At 39.7% G+C, this 18,654-nt stretch overlaps 1 protein-coding gene across 3 annotated transcripts in view; it reads right to left on the bottom strand.

The window, feature by feature from the left end:
- Positions 1–18,654, bottom strand: part of NCOA3 (nuclear receptor coactivator 3) — a 51,789-nt gene that overhangs the window by 7,285 nt on the left and 25,850 nt on the right. For 2 of the 3 annotated variants that reach the window (XM_006773523.2, XM_006773524.2), the window contains 10 exons: positions 17,486–17,874; positions 16,438–17,306; positions 15,324–15,459; positions 13,895–14,089; positions 13,195–13,503; positions 12,975–13,101; positions 9,821–9,992; positions 3,834–4,127; positions 2,421–2,525; positions 942–1,179 (listed from right to left, as the gene is read on the bottom strand). In XM_006773523.2, coding sequence (XP_006773586.1) covers positions 942–1,179; positions 2,421–2,525; positions 3,834–4,127; positions 9,821–9,992; positions 12,975–13,101; positions 13,195–13,503; positions 13,895–14,089; positions 15,324–15,459; positions 16,438–17,306; positions 17,486–17,874 — 2,834 coding nt within the window. The remainder of the gene's footprint in view (positions 1–941; positions 1,180–2,420; positions 2,526–3,833; positions 4,128–9,820; positions 9,993–12,974; positions 13,102–13,194; positions 13,504–13,894; positions 14,090–15,323; positions 15,460–16,437; positions 17,307–17,485; positions 17,875–18,654) is intronic. The other variant, XM_006773525.2, reaches the window with a different exon arrangement.

Raw genomic sequence — 18,654 nt, forward strand, 5'->3', positions numbered from 1 at the left:
GTCCCTCCTGTGCCTGCTGCGGGCTTGTGCCAATCAGTCGTGATTAGGAGAACCTCATGCTGCCCAGGCTGTGGGGCCCAGCCATGAGCCCTGCGTCTGGCACCCGCTGGTCAGCTGAGCAGCGTGCCCTGCCCACTGTGGTCAGTGCGCATCATAGCGACCGGCTGACCAGTTGTAACAGTTGCTTAGGCTTTTATATATATATGAGAGGCCCAGGGCACAAAATCATGCGCAGGTGGGGTCTCTAGACCTAGCCTGCAATCAGGGCCATCTTCCGCCCACTCGCCAGTCCCCAGTCCTGCCCCACCACCTCCACCCACCCATTCCTGTTGGCCAGGTGATCAATCTAAGCCTGCGGGCTGGGGGAGGGACCAAGAGGTCAGGGTTCCGCTCACTCACCAGTCCCCAGTCCCACCACCACCCACCCTGGTTCCCTGTGGTTCCCCATTGGCCATCCAGCGATTGGAGCCTACAGGCTGGGGGGGAGGGTCTGAGAGGTGGTCAATGCACCTCATAGCAACTAGTTGATCGGTCGTTACGCCATTTCAGTTGCTGGCCTTTTATTATATAGGATATGTATATAGAATAGATGTCTCAGTCACCGATAAAAGGAACTCAAAAGCCCACACAACACACCACTCTCTCTGACTTGACCAAGCATTCAGAGACTGTAGAGACATATTGGGGGGAACATGGTAACACCTTGGTAGTTTTCCAAATTAAGATATGGAGAGTGGGGGGAAAAAAACAAGACCTGGAAAAACATACTCAACTATGACAATGCAGGAGACATTTTTGTTCTGTTATTTTAATTACATTTTTCTTGTGAAATAACGAGAGGGAGTGAATAGTATTTTTGTTCTTAATAAGCATCAGATCTAGTACATCTTAAGTCCTTAGTAATATTACTTTGGGACAGACATTTTCATTGTCAAATTTACCATAATTTGGTTGATATGGAAACTGTTGAGGTGGAGCCTGTGGCATGGCAGGCCCTGCCAAAACTCCATCCATGCTGGGGGAGGCGGTCACGTTAGGGGGTGGGCTGAAGGCCTGGGTCTGCTGCTGCTGCTGCTGCTGCTGCTGCATCATCATCGCCGCCACCCTCTGCTGTCGGAAGTGATGACTTAGCAGCTCCCTGCTGCGCTGGGCAACCATCTGGGCATTAAGAAACCCCTGCTAATACCCAAGAAAGAATCAGTTACACAGAGCAAGAACCAGCCTATTTCATACATATAGTACCCCCACAAAAAACATCAGGTATCAGAGAGAAAAAAACCCCAAGGCCTTTCTATGCAATTACAAAAAAGGGAAAATGTACAATTCTTATCATGATCAAGGCTTTCTATGGGTAGGAGGGTGAAGATTTGCAGAAGAGGGACCTAGAAATTATTTGGGGTCAGGAGATGAAAGTAGACAGTTGTCAAGCTTTAAATAGATAACATTCAAACTTTTCAGAAATTGAAAAAAAAATACAAAATGAAAAGGGGCAGGATTGAGAGTGTATTGGGGAGAAGGGAATTTGAAACAAGGGGAGAAAAAAATGAACGGGGTTACACTTGGAAAGCAGGAATCCATGCCAGGTAGTCTTACAGTCACTTTAAACCTCCGAAAGAGGAGGCAGAGGTAAGGAGAAGTTATCTGGAAATCCGGCGGTGACAGGATCAAAGCACTAAGCAAGGAAGCTGATTTGTGCCCTACCAGCTGGGAGACACCATCTCCAAAAGCAAACCTTTATTATTGATTTGGAGGGCACCCTAGCTTAGCTGACACAGGATGTCTGATTATCAAGAAATACAGATATTAGTACTTCCAAGTGCACCTAGACAGTGAAAACAGAGCATTTCGCTGTTGTTTTTTAATAATTATGAACAGCATTTCAGGCCACAGTAAAGGTTTTTTGTGTTATCCTCTGCCTTGTGCACGTTAAGAAAATACCTTAATACAGTCTCCACCTTGGACTAGAGGTAGAAATTTAATATCATCCCTCCCTCTGTGGGGAATAGATCATCTCAGAGGTTATTAGTAAGAGTAAGGTTATGTTTTACTTATTTTCTTCTTTATTAATTTCAAATGTTGCCCGGGAAGCATATGGTTTCATAATCCAAGAACAGAGAAAAGTTTACAGAAGTGACAGCTGTTTTCACAATACAGCAATTGACTGCAAATGGGAATTAATTTAAAAAAACACGAATCAGTGGTATTGATAAAAGAACCTTCCTCTTCTGATGCTTCCCAGTCACCAGCAAGAGAAAAGAATGAAAAGAAAAAGTGTGATGAGACCACGGGATGGTATCTTAAACAAAAAAACTTGGAATTACTTTATTTAATAAACATTTATGAGAGCCAAGCACAGGCCACACCAGACCCTGTGCTGGACATAGGACAGTGAAACTGAACATCGAGAAACTTATTCTTACCTGGGAGTTCACCTGCGGCTGCATCATGGGCCTCATCATTGCCGCTCCACCAGCAGTGGGGTTTTCCATTTTCATTTCCAGTGCCTGCCGGCTCTGATTCAAAAACTGGAGAGAGACAGGTTGGTTAGGATGCAAATGGAACATGTTAATACCTTTCCAAGTCCTCAACACAACCCAGGGTATTTCCAAATGTTCAATACCATGGTATTTCCAAGCCCATTAGCCTGGGTAAGTCAATCTAAGCTGAACCAGTACACTTCCACACTTGATAGAGTTCATGCTGAAAAGTTTTTGGCTAGCAAGCATATGAAACTATTGTTTGGCATCAGAAGGAAAAGTGTAAGTGCAATTTTGCAGCTTAAAGAGTATCTTCAACAGGAACGCAAAGGATTTGTGAAGTCAGATGTTCTCTGGGATTGTTTAGGCAACTGGGGAAACAGCTTTAACTTGTCAGAGTAACACTGAATAAATTACCTCTTCTGTTATCTTTTCCTAGGTAAATTTTATTAGAAAGAAATTGTAATAAGTAAAATGATACCATGAGCACAATACAGCTTTCCTGAGCACTAAACTGACTTTTAGGAATACTCATACACTAGAAGCATGCCTGGCTCACCGGATTCTAAATTCATTCACTCGCTTGTTTATATGGTTCAGTCTGCCACATCTGATAACTCAGCACACCCGCAATGCAAACAATACAAACACTTGTTTTAAAATAGTTGTTGGGGATTAAAGAAACAATGAGAAAAATGTCCTATCTTAGCATATTAAGAGAGCTCAAGTTTTATAAAACATCTAGAAAGCAGATTCCATGAAAAGAATGCTGAGCCCTAGCCGGTATGGCTCAGTTGGCTGGACATCATCCTGTGCACCAAAAGGTTGCCAGTTTGATTCCCAGTCAGGGCACATGCCAGGGTTTCAAGGCTCAATCTTCAGTAGGGGGCATGCAGGAAGCAGCCAATCAATGTCTCACTCTCACATCAATGTTTCCCTCCCTCTCTTTTCCTTTCTAAATAAATAAAAAAATAAATCTTTAAGAATGCTGAAATCATTCAGGTTTAAATATTTGGTTATTACTATTACGAACTTTTAAAAATAGAAGTTATCTACCTCCAGGACTACAAAGTCACTTAGAAATACTTTTCTCTCCCAAGAGCAATCCTCTCTGAAACTGACTTTTTTAACATGTACATCAGACTATTCTTATAAAAAACTACCCAATTCTAGCACACAGCCCCTAACAAGAAACCATCTATACAAACAAAATGTTACACAGAAGTGAAAACAAAAGGAATTTTAGTTGACAAGAGTTACAGAGCCAGTGACACAAGGCCTGAAGAACAAACAACTGAAGAAGAGGAGGCCAAAGGTAAAGCCGCTTTGGTCAAGGCAGAGCATGTGACTGGTTACCTGTTGGCCCTGTAGCCTCTGCTGAAGTTGCATTCTAAGTTGCTTGGGGGTGTTTGTCCGAGGTCTCATGAGGTTGGCCCTAGGATGCATTCCCTGGAGAGGAAAATTGCCTTGCTGGTTCATCTGACTCATCATAGAGTTAAAAGATGGTGATTGTCCCTGAAGATTAAAGCCTCCTTGCATTGGAGGCCCCTGTGCTGGATACATCTGCCCATATAATGCTGCCTTCTGATCCATCATTACTGTTGCTTCTTGGCCTTGGAAAACATCCTGTTTGGGCTCCAAAGCTTGTCCCTTAAACATCAAACACATAAACGAACAGTGAAGTACATCTGGAAAAACAACTGAAAGCAAATGCTCTAAAGAAGGTGAAATATAAAGTTAGTATATGTGAACAATGATGCTGTACAGTTCCAAAAGCAAAATCAAGTTTAATGTCTGAAGTCCCATGAGAACAGAGACCATGCCCCATCTTTCACAGCTTTGGTTTCACACAAATAGACACTCAAACATTTTCTGCGCCAAATATCTACAATGTATTAAGTACCTGGAGAAATACTATTTGCTCCGGACTAGATTTCTGTACAAACATGGTATATATGAAATAAATCAATATATAAAATAAATCAATTAAAATCATTATGCTGTATTTACAAAATTCTAACGTAACTTGTAAAAGAACATTTTTGAAGTTTGCAACAGGTGATTTAGGTAAACCAACAAAAGCTCATGGCCCCTGCAGCATATTCACCTAAAGATGGTCATCCACTACTATTTGTCAGTAGTGGGCAGGTTGGCTTCCTTCAACAAGTAGTTATTTATTAAGTGCCTGTTATGTGCCAACATCACTTCTGCTAAGGATGTGTACAAAATAATGTCCAAGAGGGTGACAGAAAAGGATGTACCAATAAATATTCTGAAGGAAGAGCCTGCCATGCTAAGTCAAGAAGAACCTGTCATTACTGCATTCACCTTCATCTTCTTATCCACAGGCACAGAATGCCAAATATGCAGTCCACACCCTCACCAAGCCTTGCCTTAAAGCATACTTCACCCCACTGTCCTGTGACACACACTGGCTTTTCTCCTGCTTCTCGGGCCTCTTCCTGGAGGACTGTTGGTCCTCTTCTTTTCTCTCTTTCTACTTGGATGTTTTCATCTACTAGCAACACCTGCCAATTTTTTGGTCTCTAGTTCAAACGTCTTTGAACTCTAATTTTGCTTATGCAAATGCCTACGTAACATCTTTACCTAAATGTCTCAGGCATCTCAAATTTAACATGCAGAAAACAGAAGCTGTGATTCCTGACAGCCCCACTCTCAAAAGCCTGATTCTCCTCCAGTCTTTCCTATATCACAACATAGAATATGGCAACACCATTCATTCGGAACTAAGTCAGCAATTTTGACTCTTCCATTCTCCCTGCCCAAGTATGGGTATACACATGCATGTACACGCGGTCCGCCAAGTCCTGTCAGTTTTGCCTCCATGCACATGGTATATCATTCTTTCCACTCCATTGCTGTGGCCCTTTCCAAGACACCTCTCGAAATCTTGTCGTAACTGGCATCTGTGTTACTACAAAGTTCTACTTTGTCCCATCATCCAATTCCCTTCTCCAGACAACAATCTGAGATATCTTTTTATAAAGAAAATTTATACAGTAAAAATTACTAAAGGTTTAACATAGCAAATTGATCCTGCACATTAACCAACTTTCTCTTACTAACCCTACTAAAATGACAGCAAAAAATTAAAAAGGTACTATTTATCCACAAAACAATGAAACTAAAGAAGGCAAACAAGATCAAATAGTTCAATAGGTATCTGAAAGACAGAAAGTGAAAGGAGCAAATGAACAGAGCAGAGAAACCGAGATCCATGTGCCTGAGAGGAAAACATACAAGAATTGTGCAAATGTCTCCTAAGAAGTCAATCAGAGGCTCCTTGGGGAGAGCAGTCAGGCACAGTGCTCACAAAGGCAGTTGGTCAGAGTCTGAGTATAGGGCAGGGGGGGCCAACTACCCTTTGCCCTCAGCCTGCTCCCCAACTCCACATAGCCAAGTGTCTGTACCTTCTACCTACGCTCCCCAAAGTGACTGGGTTCAGGGATACCAAGCACAGGAGAGGGTAGGAGCAGGGCAGAGGCTGAAAACAAAAAATCTTATATATTTATAATTTCTAGAATTTCATCATTTTATATCTTAACACTATGGGATCATCAACTCATTTCTCTAGCCCAGCTCCCAAAATGTAACCAGGCAATAAAAAAATTTCCAGGCGAGAAATGGAGGACCTTCTCTAGAAAAACTATATAATGGGAGTGGAGGGCATAGAGGGCCAACAAATCCACATGTTGTAATTTGACAGTCCTGAAATAAGACTGGTCCTGCTTTTTAATGCATCACTCTTAAATATAAAAAGGTAGTCCAGAATCACCAGATATTTGATGCTGAAGCTTCCAACATTAGTGCCTCAAACAAATAAAAACTAACTTAAAAACAAAGATTTTTAAAAAACCAGCATCAACATAACACCCAACATGTCAACAGGCACCCCCAAAAAGAAAAATGAGAAGAAACAGAAGAGATAAAATTATTAAAGAATTTATATAAGAAAATGCCCTCAAACCAAAGGGAATATCTGTGCATCTAATACACAGCAGAATGAATGAAATCAGAGCCATACCAAGATAGAGCATCATGAAATTTCAGAGAAAAGGTTCCTGCATAATTCCAAAGAGAATAAATGGGTCACACACAGAGAGAGAAAGGGGAATCAGGCTGGAATATGACTCAATGGCAACCCTAGAAAATTATGGAAGTTTTCTTCCAAATCCTAAGAGAAAATCGTTTTCAACCTAGAATTTAATGCACAGCCAGACATGCACATGGGGGAGGGGGTGTGGGAAGTATTTTCAGACATACGTGGACCCAAAATGTTGTATCTCAGGCAGCACAGATGAAGAAGTTAATAGAAATTGTAACTTAGAAAAACAAAGGAGTATATATATATAAAAATGACCTGAGATTCAGGAACTGGAGCTCCAACATAGGAAAAGAGTGATAATTAATAATCATTAAACCTGCCTCTAAGGGCAGAGTAAAATACAGGGACAGAGAACTACAGGAGGGAGAAAAGGAATTGAAATGTCTAAACAGGTGAAGAAAAAATAAGAGAAATTTTGTACTTCTGTTGTAGTATCTGGGGAGACAGAGTAGTGTGTAAAAAACAAGCAAATAAAAAGAAGGCAAGTAACTCAGAACAAATAAACAAAAAACAAAACCCTATACAAACTATACCTGGATCAGTCATGAATCAAAATAATGTAAATACTGCCAAAACCGGTTTGGCTCAGTGGATGGAGCGTCGGCCTGCGGACTGAAGGGTCCCAGGTTCGATTACAGTCAGGGGCGTGTACCTGGGTTGCGGGCACATCCCCAGTGGGAGATGTGCAGGAGGCGGCTGATCGATGTTTCTCTCTCGTCGATGTTTCTGACTCTCTATCTCTCTCCCTTCCTCTCTGTGAAAAATCAATAAAATATATTTTTTAAAAAACAAAAAATAAAATAATAATAAAAAAAATAATGTAAATACTGACTACCTACTTAACAACAGAAGACATCATTATATTGGAGGTACAAAGAGCACACATGCACATGTGTATGTAATGGCTACGGGTATGTGAGTGTGCACTGGAAGAAGAGGGGATAAAAAAGCCAATCCACAATTTCTTATCTGAAATTCCAAAAATCCAGTAAAGCTCTAAAACAGAACCACCTAACAATTTTTCATTAGCAACAAATGTATTTAACAGCAAAGCCAAACCTGAATTTATATGAAACAATACATAATTTCTATATATCCCAGTTAGCATGACTATTTATGTATCTTGCTGTTAAAGTATTAACATGTTTGATCACAGTCTCATCATCCTGAGTTTGAAAACACAAATATTTTAAACTAAAGAACAAAACTATAAACAAGCCACCACTAAACTGGTAAAACTATTTGCATTAGATAACAGTCATATGTCAAATCACATCTCAAATATGACTCTTTAGAGAAAAATTTGACACTGCACACACTACCTTAAGAAAAGGTCCCTTTATGCCTGGCAGGGATGGCTCAGTAGTTGAGCATCAACCTCTGAACCAGGAGGTCACAGGTTCAATTCCCCCTCAAGGCATATGCACATGCATGTGCCTGGAGTTTCAGGCTCGAACCCCAGTAGGGGGCATGCAAAGGGCAGCCAATCAATGATTTTCTCTCATCATTGATGTTTCTATCTCTCCCTCTCCCTTCCTCTCTGGAATCAATTAAAAAATTGTTTTTAAAGAAAGGTCCCCTTTGTGATAAAGGTTTCATAGTATCAAATGCCTTTTCTCATAACCTCTACTTCTGTGTGGCTCCTGATGTCTGCCTTCCAGTGGGATGTGAGCTCTGGGAGCAGGGATTAATTTGCTCACTATTGCTCCTCTCTGCATCTAATAAGAGACTGGCACACAGAAGACAAATATTTGTTAAGTGAAAGAATCAACAAATCAATAACTAAACATAAATTACTATTGCAGATAAAATAAAAACCTCATCAGGAAATTATTAAAAAACACAATTAAATGGTAAAAAAAATTCAAAGTATGTTCAATCTCCCAAATCAAAGAAATACAATTTAAAACAAGAATTTCTGTTGCCAATAGAGTGGCAAAATTTTTTTTAAATAATCATGTTCAGTATTTCTTTTGTAACTTGTTCATTCACACCATGTACTTTGTGTATACATTTGTACCATATAGACTGAGAACACCTTAATGATTTCTCCTGCTTATCACTGGAATGCACAAACCAGCCCCGAGTCCTCCACAACCTTTAAATAAATCAGACACTACAAAATGTACCTATTTCAAAAAATACAGACTTATGAATGGCGTATTTTTGTAAGACTGCATAGGTAACTGTGAATAGAAGATGATGGTAATGGGTGATGACAGATTTACCATTAGAGATGGGTTTTGTTTAACATTTTTAAAAAGCTTTCCTTCCCAGAGTATATATATTGCTTGGCTAGGTAATAAAGAGAGGTAATTATAAAAATGAGAACTCTTGCCCTGGACGGTGTGGCTCAGTTGGTTGGAGTGTCGTCGTCCCATACACCAAAAGGTCATGGGTTCAATTCCTGGTCAGGGGATATACCCAGGTTGCGGAATTGATCCACAATTTCTTTCTTTCTCTCTTTCTCTCTCTCTCTCTCTCTCTCTCTCTCTCTCTCTCTCTCTCTCTCTCTCTCTCCCCCCCTCCCTCCTTCCCTCATTCCCCCCTTCTCTCCCTTCTTCCCTCTCTAAAACCAATAAAAACATATCCTCAGGTGAGGATTAAAAAATAATAAAAAATGAGGACTCTTATATAGAGTGTAATTGAAAAAATTAAAAAATAAAATAAAAAGTTATGTTACTACCCTGGCCGGTGTGGCTATTTGGGTAGAGCGTCAGCCCAAGGGTCAAAGGTTCAATTACCGGTCAAGGGCACATACCTGGGTTGCAAGTTCGATGCCCAGCCCCACTAAGAGAGCATGTGGGAGGCAACCAATAGATGTGTCTCCTTCACATCAATGCTTCTCTCTCCCTCTCTCACTTCCCCTTCTCCTTTCCCTCCCCCCTTCCACTCTAAGTCAATGGAAAAAATATCCTCAGGTGAGGATTAACAAAACAAGTTATGTTACTTACCTAACGTAAGTAGAAAGCAATATTTTTAATACTACACAGTAGCTTTATTGGATCATTTCCATAGTTGCCTAAAATCTGACATCTTTATAAAATAGTAGGGTGCTGGAAATAATATCACAATTATAAAGTACATTTTTTCAATTAAATGCTGGTATATATGAAGGTAGTGCTGTAACACAAGTAACCTGAAAGACACACAGGCACCTGCATAGCTTCAGGGATGTGTACACATGTTCTTCTATTTCCATGTTAACGCTACCTACTTGATTTACAAGTTCAGGGATGCCCAGAGCTCTGTCAATTTCTTCTAAGCCTGTGGCGTCAGTGTTGCTTAAGAGAGTGTGCAGTTGGTCCAACAACGCTCTTTCATCATTCTGTCCTTCTACGTTAGAAGGCGGCCCAAGAAGATCATCCAGAGAATTCCTGTAGAGTGGCCTAAAGAGAGACTTGCAATTACAATGATGCTTTTCCTCTTCAAAATAAAATATCACAATTACACATAATATTTTTAATATGCAACAAATACTAAAACACTAAGTATAAATACTAGGTGTACTGGTTAATAATGGTAGATTCTGTAATCAAAGAAAACACAATAATTTCAAGAAAAACATCAAAAGTGCTTTATTCAAAGTAATGTCCCTCGCTAGCTACACATTTTCCCCATCTTTCCGGTAATTTGTGGATACTGTCCCAATGGAACTTTTCTTTTGAGACAAACCATTCAGAGACCCAATTTTCCACTTCTTCGTACATTTTGAAGTGCTGCTCAGAAAGTGCATGTGCCATCAATTGGAACAAGTGATAATCTGAAGGAGCAAGGTCTGGTGAATATAGAGGATGGGTTAATACTTCCCAAGCAAGATTTTTTTTAAAATATATTTTATTGATTTTTTACAGAGAGGAAGGGAGAGGGATAGAGAGTTAGAAACATCGATGAGAGAGAAACATCAATCAGCTGCCTCCTGCACTCCCCCACTGGGTATGTGCCCGTAACCAAGGTACATGCCCTTGACCGGAATCGAACCTGGGACCTTTCAGTCCACAGGCCAAGGCTCTATCCACTGAGCCAAACCCGTTAGGGCCCAAGCAAGATTTTTTAACGTGTCTTTAACTGGTTTTGAAGTGTGTGATGGTGCGTCATCATGAAGCAAAATTACTTTGCCGTGTCTTCTGGCACATTCTGGTCATTTCATGGTTCAAATTGACTATTTGTTGTCGGTAGCAATCAGTATTTAACAGTTTCACCTGGTTTTAGAAGCTCATAATACATACCTTCCTGATCCCACCAAATGCAGAGCATTGTCTTCTTTCCAAAGAGATTTGGCCTTGCAGTCGATGTTGATGGTGTATCTAGATTAACCCATGATTTTGTGCATTTGGGATTCTCAAAATAAATCCACTTTTCATCACCAGTCACAATTGTCTTTGTCTTTCACATGGAAATCATCACGTTTAAAGCGTTTAAACCAGCGTTCACAAGTATCTTGAAATGGAACATGTTCACCATAAGCTTCCTGAAGGATACGATACTTTTTCTTCCAAATAATGAATTAAAACTTTCTGCAGATGCTCTTTTTTTGACACGAAATTTTACATTTCTTTCGACATTTTTAGCGTAAAAATATCTATGATGTTAACACTTTCAGCAAATTTGACATATGAAGTTTTGAAGCTTGCTGTCAATACAACAAACTAGCATACATATCAAATAGCATATATATCAACATATGTGTAACTCCATCTATTGAAAAAAATCCACATTATTAACTGGTACACCTAATAAACTGAGTAGCAGAGAATAGGAAATGATATCAATTTAAATTTAAGGTCCACAATTTTATTTTATTTTTTCTTTAATGTAGTTATTGATTTCAAAGAGGAAGGAAGAGAGAGAGAGAAACATCGATGATGTGAGATAATCATTGATCGGCTGCATCTTGCACACCCCACACTGGGGATTGAGCAACCCAGGTATGTGCCCTGACTGGGAATCGAACTGTGACCTCCTGGTTCATAGGTCGATACTCAACCACTGACCCACAAGGCCCACAATTTTAAATTCACCAGGCCATCTTCGACCATCATATCTAGCTTAGGATTCCCCCCTCCCATCACTAAATTGTAACTGCTAGACCCCTAGACATTTAGGGGATAGCAAAGACTGGAGTGGGGGTGGAGGGTGCAGTTTTCAAGACCCTACAAGAATAAAGGTGGTAATAGTCATGTAAATTGAGAAATTAACAAAAGAACAGGAAAAAAGATAGAAACATTGCACTATCAATGAACCGTGCCTGGTATCCTGCCAAAATAACTTTTTGTTATACTTGGCCCACAGAGCTCATGCAGTGACAGGTATAATACAAACTCCATACACTACAGCACGGTGCCAGTTCTCAAGCACATTAAATGGGCATGGAACTAGACAATTCTCCTGTCTCAGAAAAACTCTGTGATGAAACTATTTGTTCTCTACTAGGTAAAGAAACATTCAAGTTAATAAATTCATGTCGTGCCTTGGCCAGTGTGGCCAGTTGGATGACCACTGTCCCATGCACGGAAAGGTCACCAATTTGATGCCCGGTGAGGGCACATACCCAGGTTGTGGGTTCAATCCGCAGTTGGGGTGGGTATGGAAGGCAACCGGATTGATGTTTCTCTCCTCCATGAATGTTTCTTTCTCTCTCTCTCTCTCTCTCTCTCTCTCTCTCTCTCTCTCTCTCTCCCTCCCCCCCACTCTAAAATCCATAAAAACATTTTTAAAAAATTTGTAACAAATTCATATGGTTACATCACAAACTACTCAATACATCAATTCATTTTTTCTTAGCTTGATTTATTATACAATTCAAGTTAGAATTGACATTGACAGGTAGCCTCTTTCATGCAAATGAGTTACTACCAAAGCTAAATAAAAATGAAATATAAACATAATCCACAATCCTTCTTTTTTAAGAGTGCTTGTTATGTATAGTTCACTGTCACCATAATCCCTGAAATGTTTTAATTTTTTAAAAGAATTAATCCAATCCTTAAAAACTAATTTTCCATAAAAATAGGCTTATTTATCCTCTGAACACCATTTATCTTATAAAATTGGTGCTAATTTACCCCCCTTCTCATGGAGGAGGATTATAACATTATGAGAGACAACTACCTCACAGAAGTCCCAGGTTTGACCATTCAAAGAGTCCTGGTAGCTGAACAATATAGCTCCATCTCCTCCCTCTCCCATGAACACCAATCCTTGCTGCCTCCGCCTTGTTTTTACATACAATTATCCGAGAAACGACCATATAGCAACTGAGTACCTAATTACAGAGTTTTTCTCATTCTCTTTCAGGTTTGTTCCTATATTCTGATCCTTTTCTAGATAATCCGAGGCTAACTTTCTCTAGTCACATAATAAGCCCCCACCTATTTTGAGTCCCATGAGGGCCTTGTTCCATGGACAACATGCCATCTGGCCAGGAACCTGATTGGTTAGATGGTGCTGCTGGGCCATAGGGACTGACCCCCATTCCCATGGGAATTTCACCAGGCCCTGGGGGGACAAAAAGAATAAATTTTCAAATAAGCCAATAGCAAAAATTACTCTAAAACATCTAATTTTCTTTTTTATGAAGGGGATGCTTACGCATTTGAAGCATCTGTTGATGTTGCTGTTGCTGCTGATGTTGCTGTTGCTGTTGCTGCTGATGTTGCTGTTGCTGCTGCTGCTGCTGCTGCAACATTGGTCTTGCACCAGGAACGCTATTGGACCGAAGAGGCAAGGTGGGCATCGAGCCACCCATTGTAGGTCTGGGTAAAGAAGCATTAAAATCTGCTCCTGGTCTTCCCATGGAATTTGAACTCATGGATTCCATCCGACTGGCCTTTGAGTTTGACAAGCCCCAGTCTCCAGAGGAAGGCGTCTGATTCATAGTCACGTTTCTGTTTGGTCCACCTACAACAGGTAGAAATGATTAGGTCTTTTCCATATTATAGGAAATCCTTCTTATATCAGATAGGTAAAGTTATCATATACAACATCAGCCAGCACAAAAAAGTACTTTGTCATCCTAAGAATAGGGCTAGCTAGTTATGAAGACATTTTTCATGGGTCACTATGTATTCAATTACAGGTTAGAAAATGTCTTAGACCAAAAGCCTCCTGAAGAGTTTAAATAACCAAGACACAGATTAAATGAAGGAAATACTCATGAAAGAAACATTATGCTACTACTTTTATTCAAAAACCTATTACTTAATCCCAGTTACTTAACTGGTTTTAAGTGTTAAATTTGCTTTTCCCAAAAGAAAATTTTAATCACAAATACTAATTAGAAATAACATACCCATATTTGAACCATAATTTTCCTGACTATCCATCATTCTTGGATTCCCACCCAACATGGGTTGCTTTGGTAACATGGGGAAAGCAGTGATATTCTTTACTGGAGGACTTGAGCCAACAGAAACAGGGCTATCTAGAGACACTGCTCGGTTGTATGGAGGACGAATGGACTGAACAGACTGTGGACTCCTCAAACCTGTTGTAAACACAGAAGCACAATACATATAAATATCCTCTGCTGATTCAATACATGAATAATCAAGAATAAGACATAAATACAATACCACCCACCCAAGAATGTCTTTCTTACTAAAACAAACACTGTCCTCCTTTATAATATAAACACTAAATTAAAAAAATTTAAAAAACTTGTATTCCAAGCAAAGTAGAAACAAGAGTCTCAATGTTGGCTGAAGTAGTGGGCAATGATCTATAGCCTGATATGGTGATTCCTATTCCACTTCACTTAATACTGAAAATGTTACCAATGTTTAAAGGTTCTTCCCTTATGTCTATATTAAATGGCTTCTCTGTTTAAAATTTTACAAGTAGGTATAACCAGGTAAATTGCCTTCTAATCAAACAAGGAATGAAACATAAAATTTCCTAACCTTTTTCTTTTTTCCCGTCTATTTCATTAATCTGATTATCCATTTCAGTTTAGGAAATAGTGCTAGTGAAAATGAATAACCACCATTCAGATAACTGTGAATTATTCTTTTTCAATTAATACATACAATATATCTGTATTAAATTGATGAATAAGGAAAAGACATGGCTATAGAAGAGAAGCTGGAACCAGCAAACACCAAATAAGAAAAGTCTCATAATTAATGACAAGATTCCATAAGTATCGAAGGACAGGTTTTTATATATATATATTTTATTGATTTTTCACAGAGAGGAAGGGAGAGGGACAGAGTCAGAAACATCGATGAGAGAGAAACATCGACCAGTTGCCTCCTGCACACCCCCCACTGGGGATGTGCCCGCAACCAAGGTACATGCCCCTGACCGGAATCGAACCCGGGGCCCTCCAATCCGCAGGCAGATGCTCTATCCACTGAGCCAAACCGGTTACGGCTTGAAGGACAGGTTTTGAGCTACAATTTTGGTTGCTTTTTAATCTGATCCTCTGTGCCTAGAAAAATATATGCCCTAGCAACTACTATTCATCTAGACCAATCAAAGATGAACATTTTCCTGAAAGTGCCATGACTACTGGCATCATATTAGTTAAAAAATTGGAAATTTTTTTAAAATAGGAAAATGTCCCCAAAGTTTTTAAAAACATGTAATTACAAATTAGTATGAGAAACTGAGAGGCATTTTGAAGTTACATATGCCAGCTGGACGCTAGTCTTAATGTAAGAGTACATGCAAGTATGCAAAAAAGTTTAAAAGGCAGCAAGAATAAAATTCTTTCTTACCCAGAGAATTAGTTCCTTGAAACATTTGTTGCTTGGTTCCCAGATTACTACCATTTGTGGATACTGAATTATTGTAAAAGTCAGAACTAGTCAGATCCCCAAGAATAGCATCTAGATTATCCAAATCTCCAGATCCCTGAAAATAAAATTTTAAAGATTAACCTATGTACATTACTAGATATATAGGTATAACCATATTCATTGGAAGAAAATAGATAAAATGGGTGAACAAGTAAAATACAATGGTTACCTGAAACGGTAACTCTCAACTTATCAAGGCTGGCTAGTTATGACCTCCCCTAGTCTTCTTCCATGAAAGAACAATATAAACTACTAAGACAAATCCCTGGTTTTGGAGCTGCTTTCAAAGGGGCATTTCCTTAATTTGCAATAGATATTTAATTCTCAAACTGTAGAACGTTTCCCAGCTAACTTTAGTCAGGATCAGTAGCAGACACAGATGTCTGCATCTACACATACCTTCTGAAAACAAGTATGAATAATAATAAAAGCAACAAGCTGATATTCAACACAGTATTCATAGGCATTCTTTAAAAGGAGCTTTTGGTCAATAAATTTGGAGAATACTAGGTTAAATGAAGTTAAAATGGACATCCTAACAGTAGGACTTTTCCAAGACTTTAATTTTCTCAGGCACATATTAACGTCTCCCAGAATAGTGTTCCTCAAGTAAAGTTTAGAAAGTGCTTATATAGAATGTGATCATGTACATAAAATGTGATTTTAGGTAAAAATCAAAATGCTGTTGCTTAATATAAATCTTCACCCTCACTCCCCTGGTTTCTTTCTACTATGCCCTAATGACCCAATCTGCTCATTCTAACAAAAAAAACCTCCATGAAAAATTTCAAATTGGCTGGTAACAAGTTATAGTCACATTTTAAAATATATAATCTGATATTTCTAAATTGCATCATAATACACTTTACTGATGCCCAAAAGAATTACGAAGAAATGATAGCTCAAGATTAACTTCCATTAAATAAATATAAAATACAAGATAAGAATTTGTGTATAAAACATCGTTTTTCTAACACGGAAATGCAAGGCTGAAACAAAATGAGTAAGCTGGAATATATAGAAAACAAATTACCTCTTCATTTGCTTCTGTCTTAATTTTAGCGTCTTTCTCTTGGCTCGAGCTAGGCACGGTGGAGCTGCTGCACTGACTCATTTTGTTGTCTACTCCCTCCACTTTAGGCTGTACTTCTTTAGAGAGTGTGTCACTAGGATCGTCCCTGTCTAGCAGGTATCTGAGCAGGGCATTATTTTCCTTCTTCTTAGGACTTAGTTGCTCCTGCTTGACGTTTCCTTCCACACAGAATGTTGCACTGCTAGTGTCTTTTCCAGTGGCTTCTGCGGTAATCTTGGCCACTTCAGCTGGTGAATTGCCATTCTGCAGCAACTTGTGCAAAATCCGGTGCTTCTCTTGCAGCAGTGACCCATGCATATTGGATGTGGAGGACACTCCTCCAGACGTTGAAGAGGAGACCCCAGAGGGGCTGGTGACACTAATGGAAGAGTCTTTACAACTTGAATCCAGGGGGGAGTTGGTCAAAGAGGAATGACCCCGGTCATCAGAAGAACAGGTAAGTAACTGCAGTAATTTTTTATGACCTTTGCTTTCCAGAGGACCCCGCTGATTCTCTGATCCTTCAACACTGCTCTCCTTACTGTCTTTGTCGTTGAGGTGATCCCTGCTATTTGACTGACACATTGAACTCTCCACTGGATTCTGGTCACAATACAAGCTTAAGGGACTTTTTGAATCCTGATTGTTCACTTTACTTGGTTGAGTTATATTCATATTGGGAGAGTTGTCCAATTTAGGGCCTGGTGAAGACAAAGTAGATAAAAGAGACGTCCCCACACCCTCACTGATAGCTTGAAGGGCACTGAGTGAGCTGCTGGAAAAGCTGTGGCTCCCAGTATTGCCCGAAGATCCAATAGGAGAGTGCACACCTGGATTTGGAGAAAAATGAGGAAAAGAAATAGACTATCAAATGCTGTAAAACAAAATACCACTTAACTCTTCAGAGTTTCTATGATAAAATAAATTAACTTCATAAGAATTACAGTGGTCTGGAAAGAAAGGGATTTCTGAAAAAGAAAAAAAGAAAAGGAAATGCCAACAGGAATACCTGCAACAGGAGAAAACTGATGTGAGGCCATCTTCGGACTCCCGCGGTTACGAGGAGAAATCATGATATTCTGCTGGCTGGAGCCAAGACCAGGACTCCCATGTGGGGGGCTACTCATGTTGAGACCATAGTTGTTGTTCTGGTAGGAAGATGGTGACTGCATGGCTGGCCCAGGGTTCATTGTGGCTATGTTACTGGAAGCCCCATACCTAGCTCCACTCATTTGCCCTGTGGTGCCAGGGTCAGCCAAGCCATAGGCCCTGCTGTTCAGCATCTGTAAGCCTTGGTTTGGTGACATGCTCATGCCACCTACCGAATTACATCCAGCCGCTGGAGGTCTAATGCCTTGTCCAACAGGATTTGGGTTCTGTCTATACCCATTCTGTTCCCTGCAAAAAAAAAGAAAAAACTGACAGGCATGCATTAAAGCCCTGAATCAGATTTTCTAAAAAGGATGAAGTACCCAGGAACTTAACTTCTTAGGAATCATTCTGATACCTCGGGGCAATTCCAATCTAGATATTGATCATTTATTAACCTAATGATATACTTTTTAATAAGCCACAAAATCTAAATGAGTGACCCCACCACAGCACGGCAAAGGGCCAACAGCTATGTTAACTGGAACCTCAGCAAGGCTCTACTCGAGTTGCTGTCCACCTCGGTGTTAACCTGGAGATGCCAGCAAACTGCTCAATAACGAGTGATACTCCTCCAAATGTTGTTCATTTACCATTAGCAACAGCAATAGTAACTATTCTTAAAGTCTACCTTCAAATTTTAAATTTGACCTTAGAGCAATTTAATATATCATTGAAAATGAAAGGTAACAGAGGTAGTCAGATTTTATTTGCTCTTTTATCCACTAGCCTTCCCAGTTCCGAGAATTCCCAGGAAGCAATTATTAATGAACAAATACCATTTTCACATTAAAATACAACCTTAAAGAAAACATATAATCTAGGAATCTAAACTTACTGGTAAATCCAACATCCTTCTTGCTTTTACTCTTGTTAAATTTTCTCTCTTTTTACATTAATAAAACATCTTGAGCCGAAACCGGTTTGGCTCAGTGGATAGAGCGTCAGCCTGCGGACTGAAGGGTCCCAGGTTCGATTCCGGTCAAGGGCATGTACCTGGGTTGCGGGCACATCCCCAGTAGGAGATGT

This window comes from Myotis davidii, unplaced genomic scaffold (assembly GCF_000327345.1).
Source record: "Myotis davidii unplaced genomic scaffold, ASM32734v1 scaffold827, whole genome shotgun sequence".
Lineage (NCBI taxonomy): Eukaryota > Metazoa > Chordata > Mammalia > Chiroptera > Vespertilionidae > Myotis > Myotis davidii.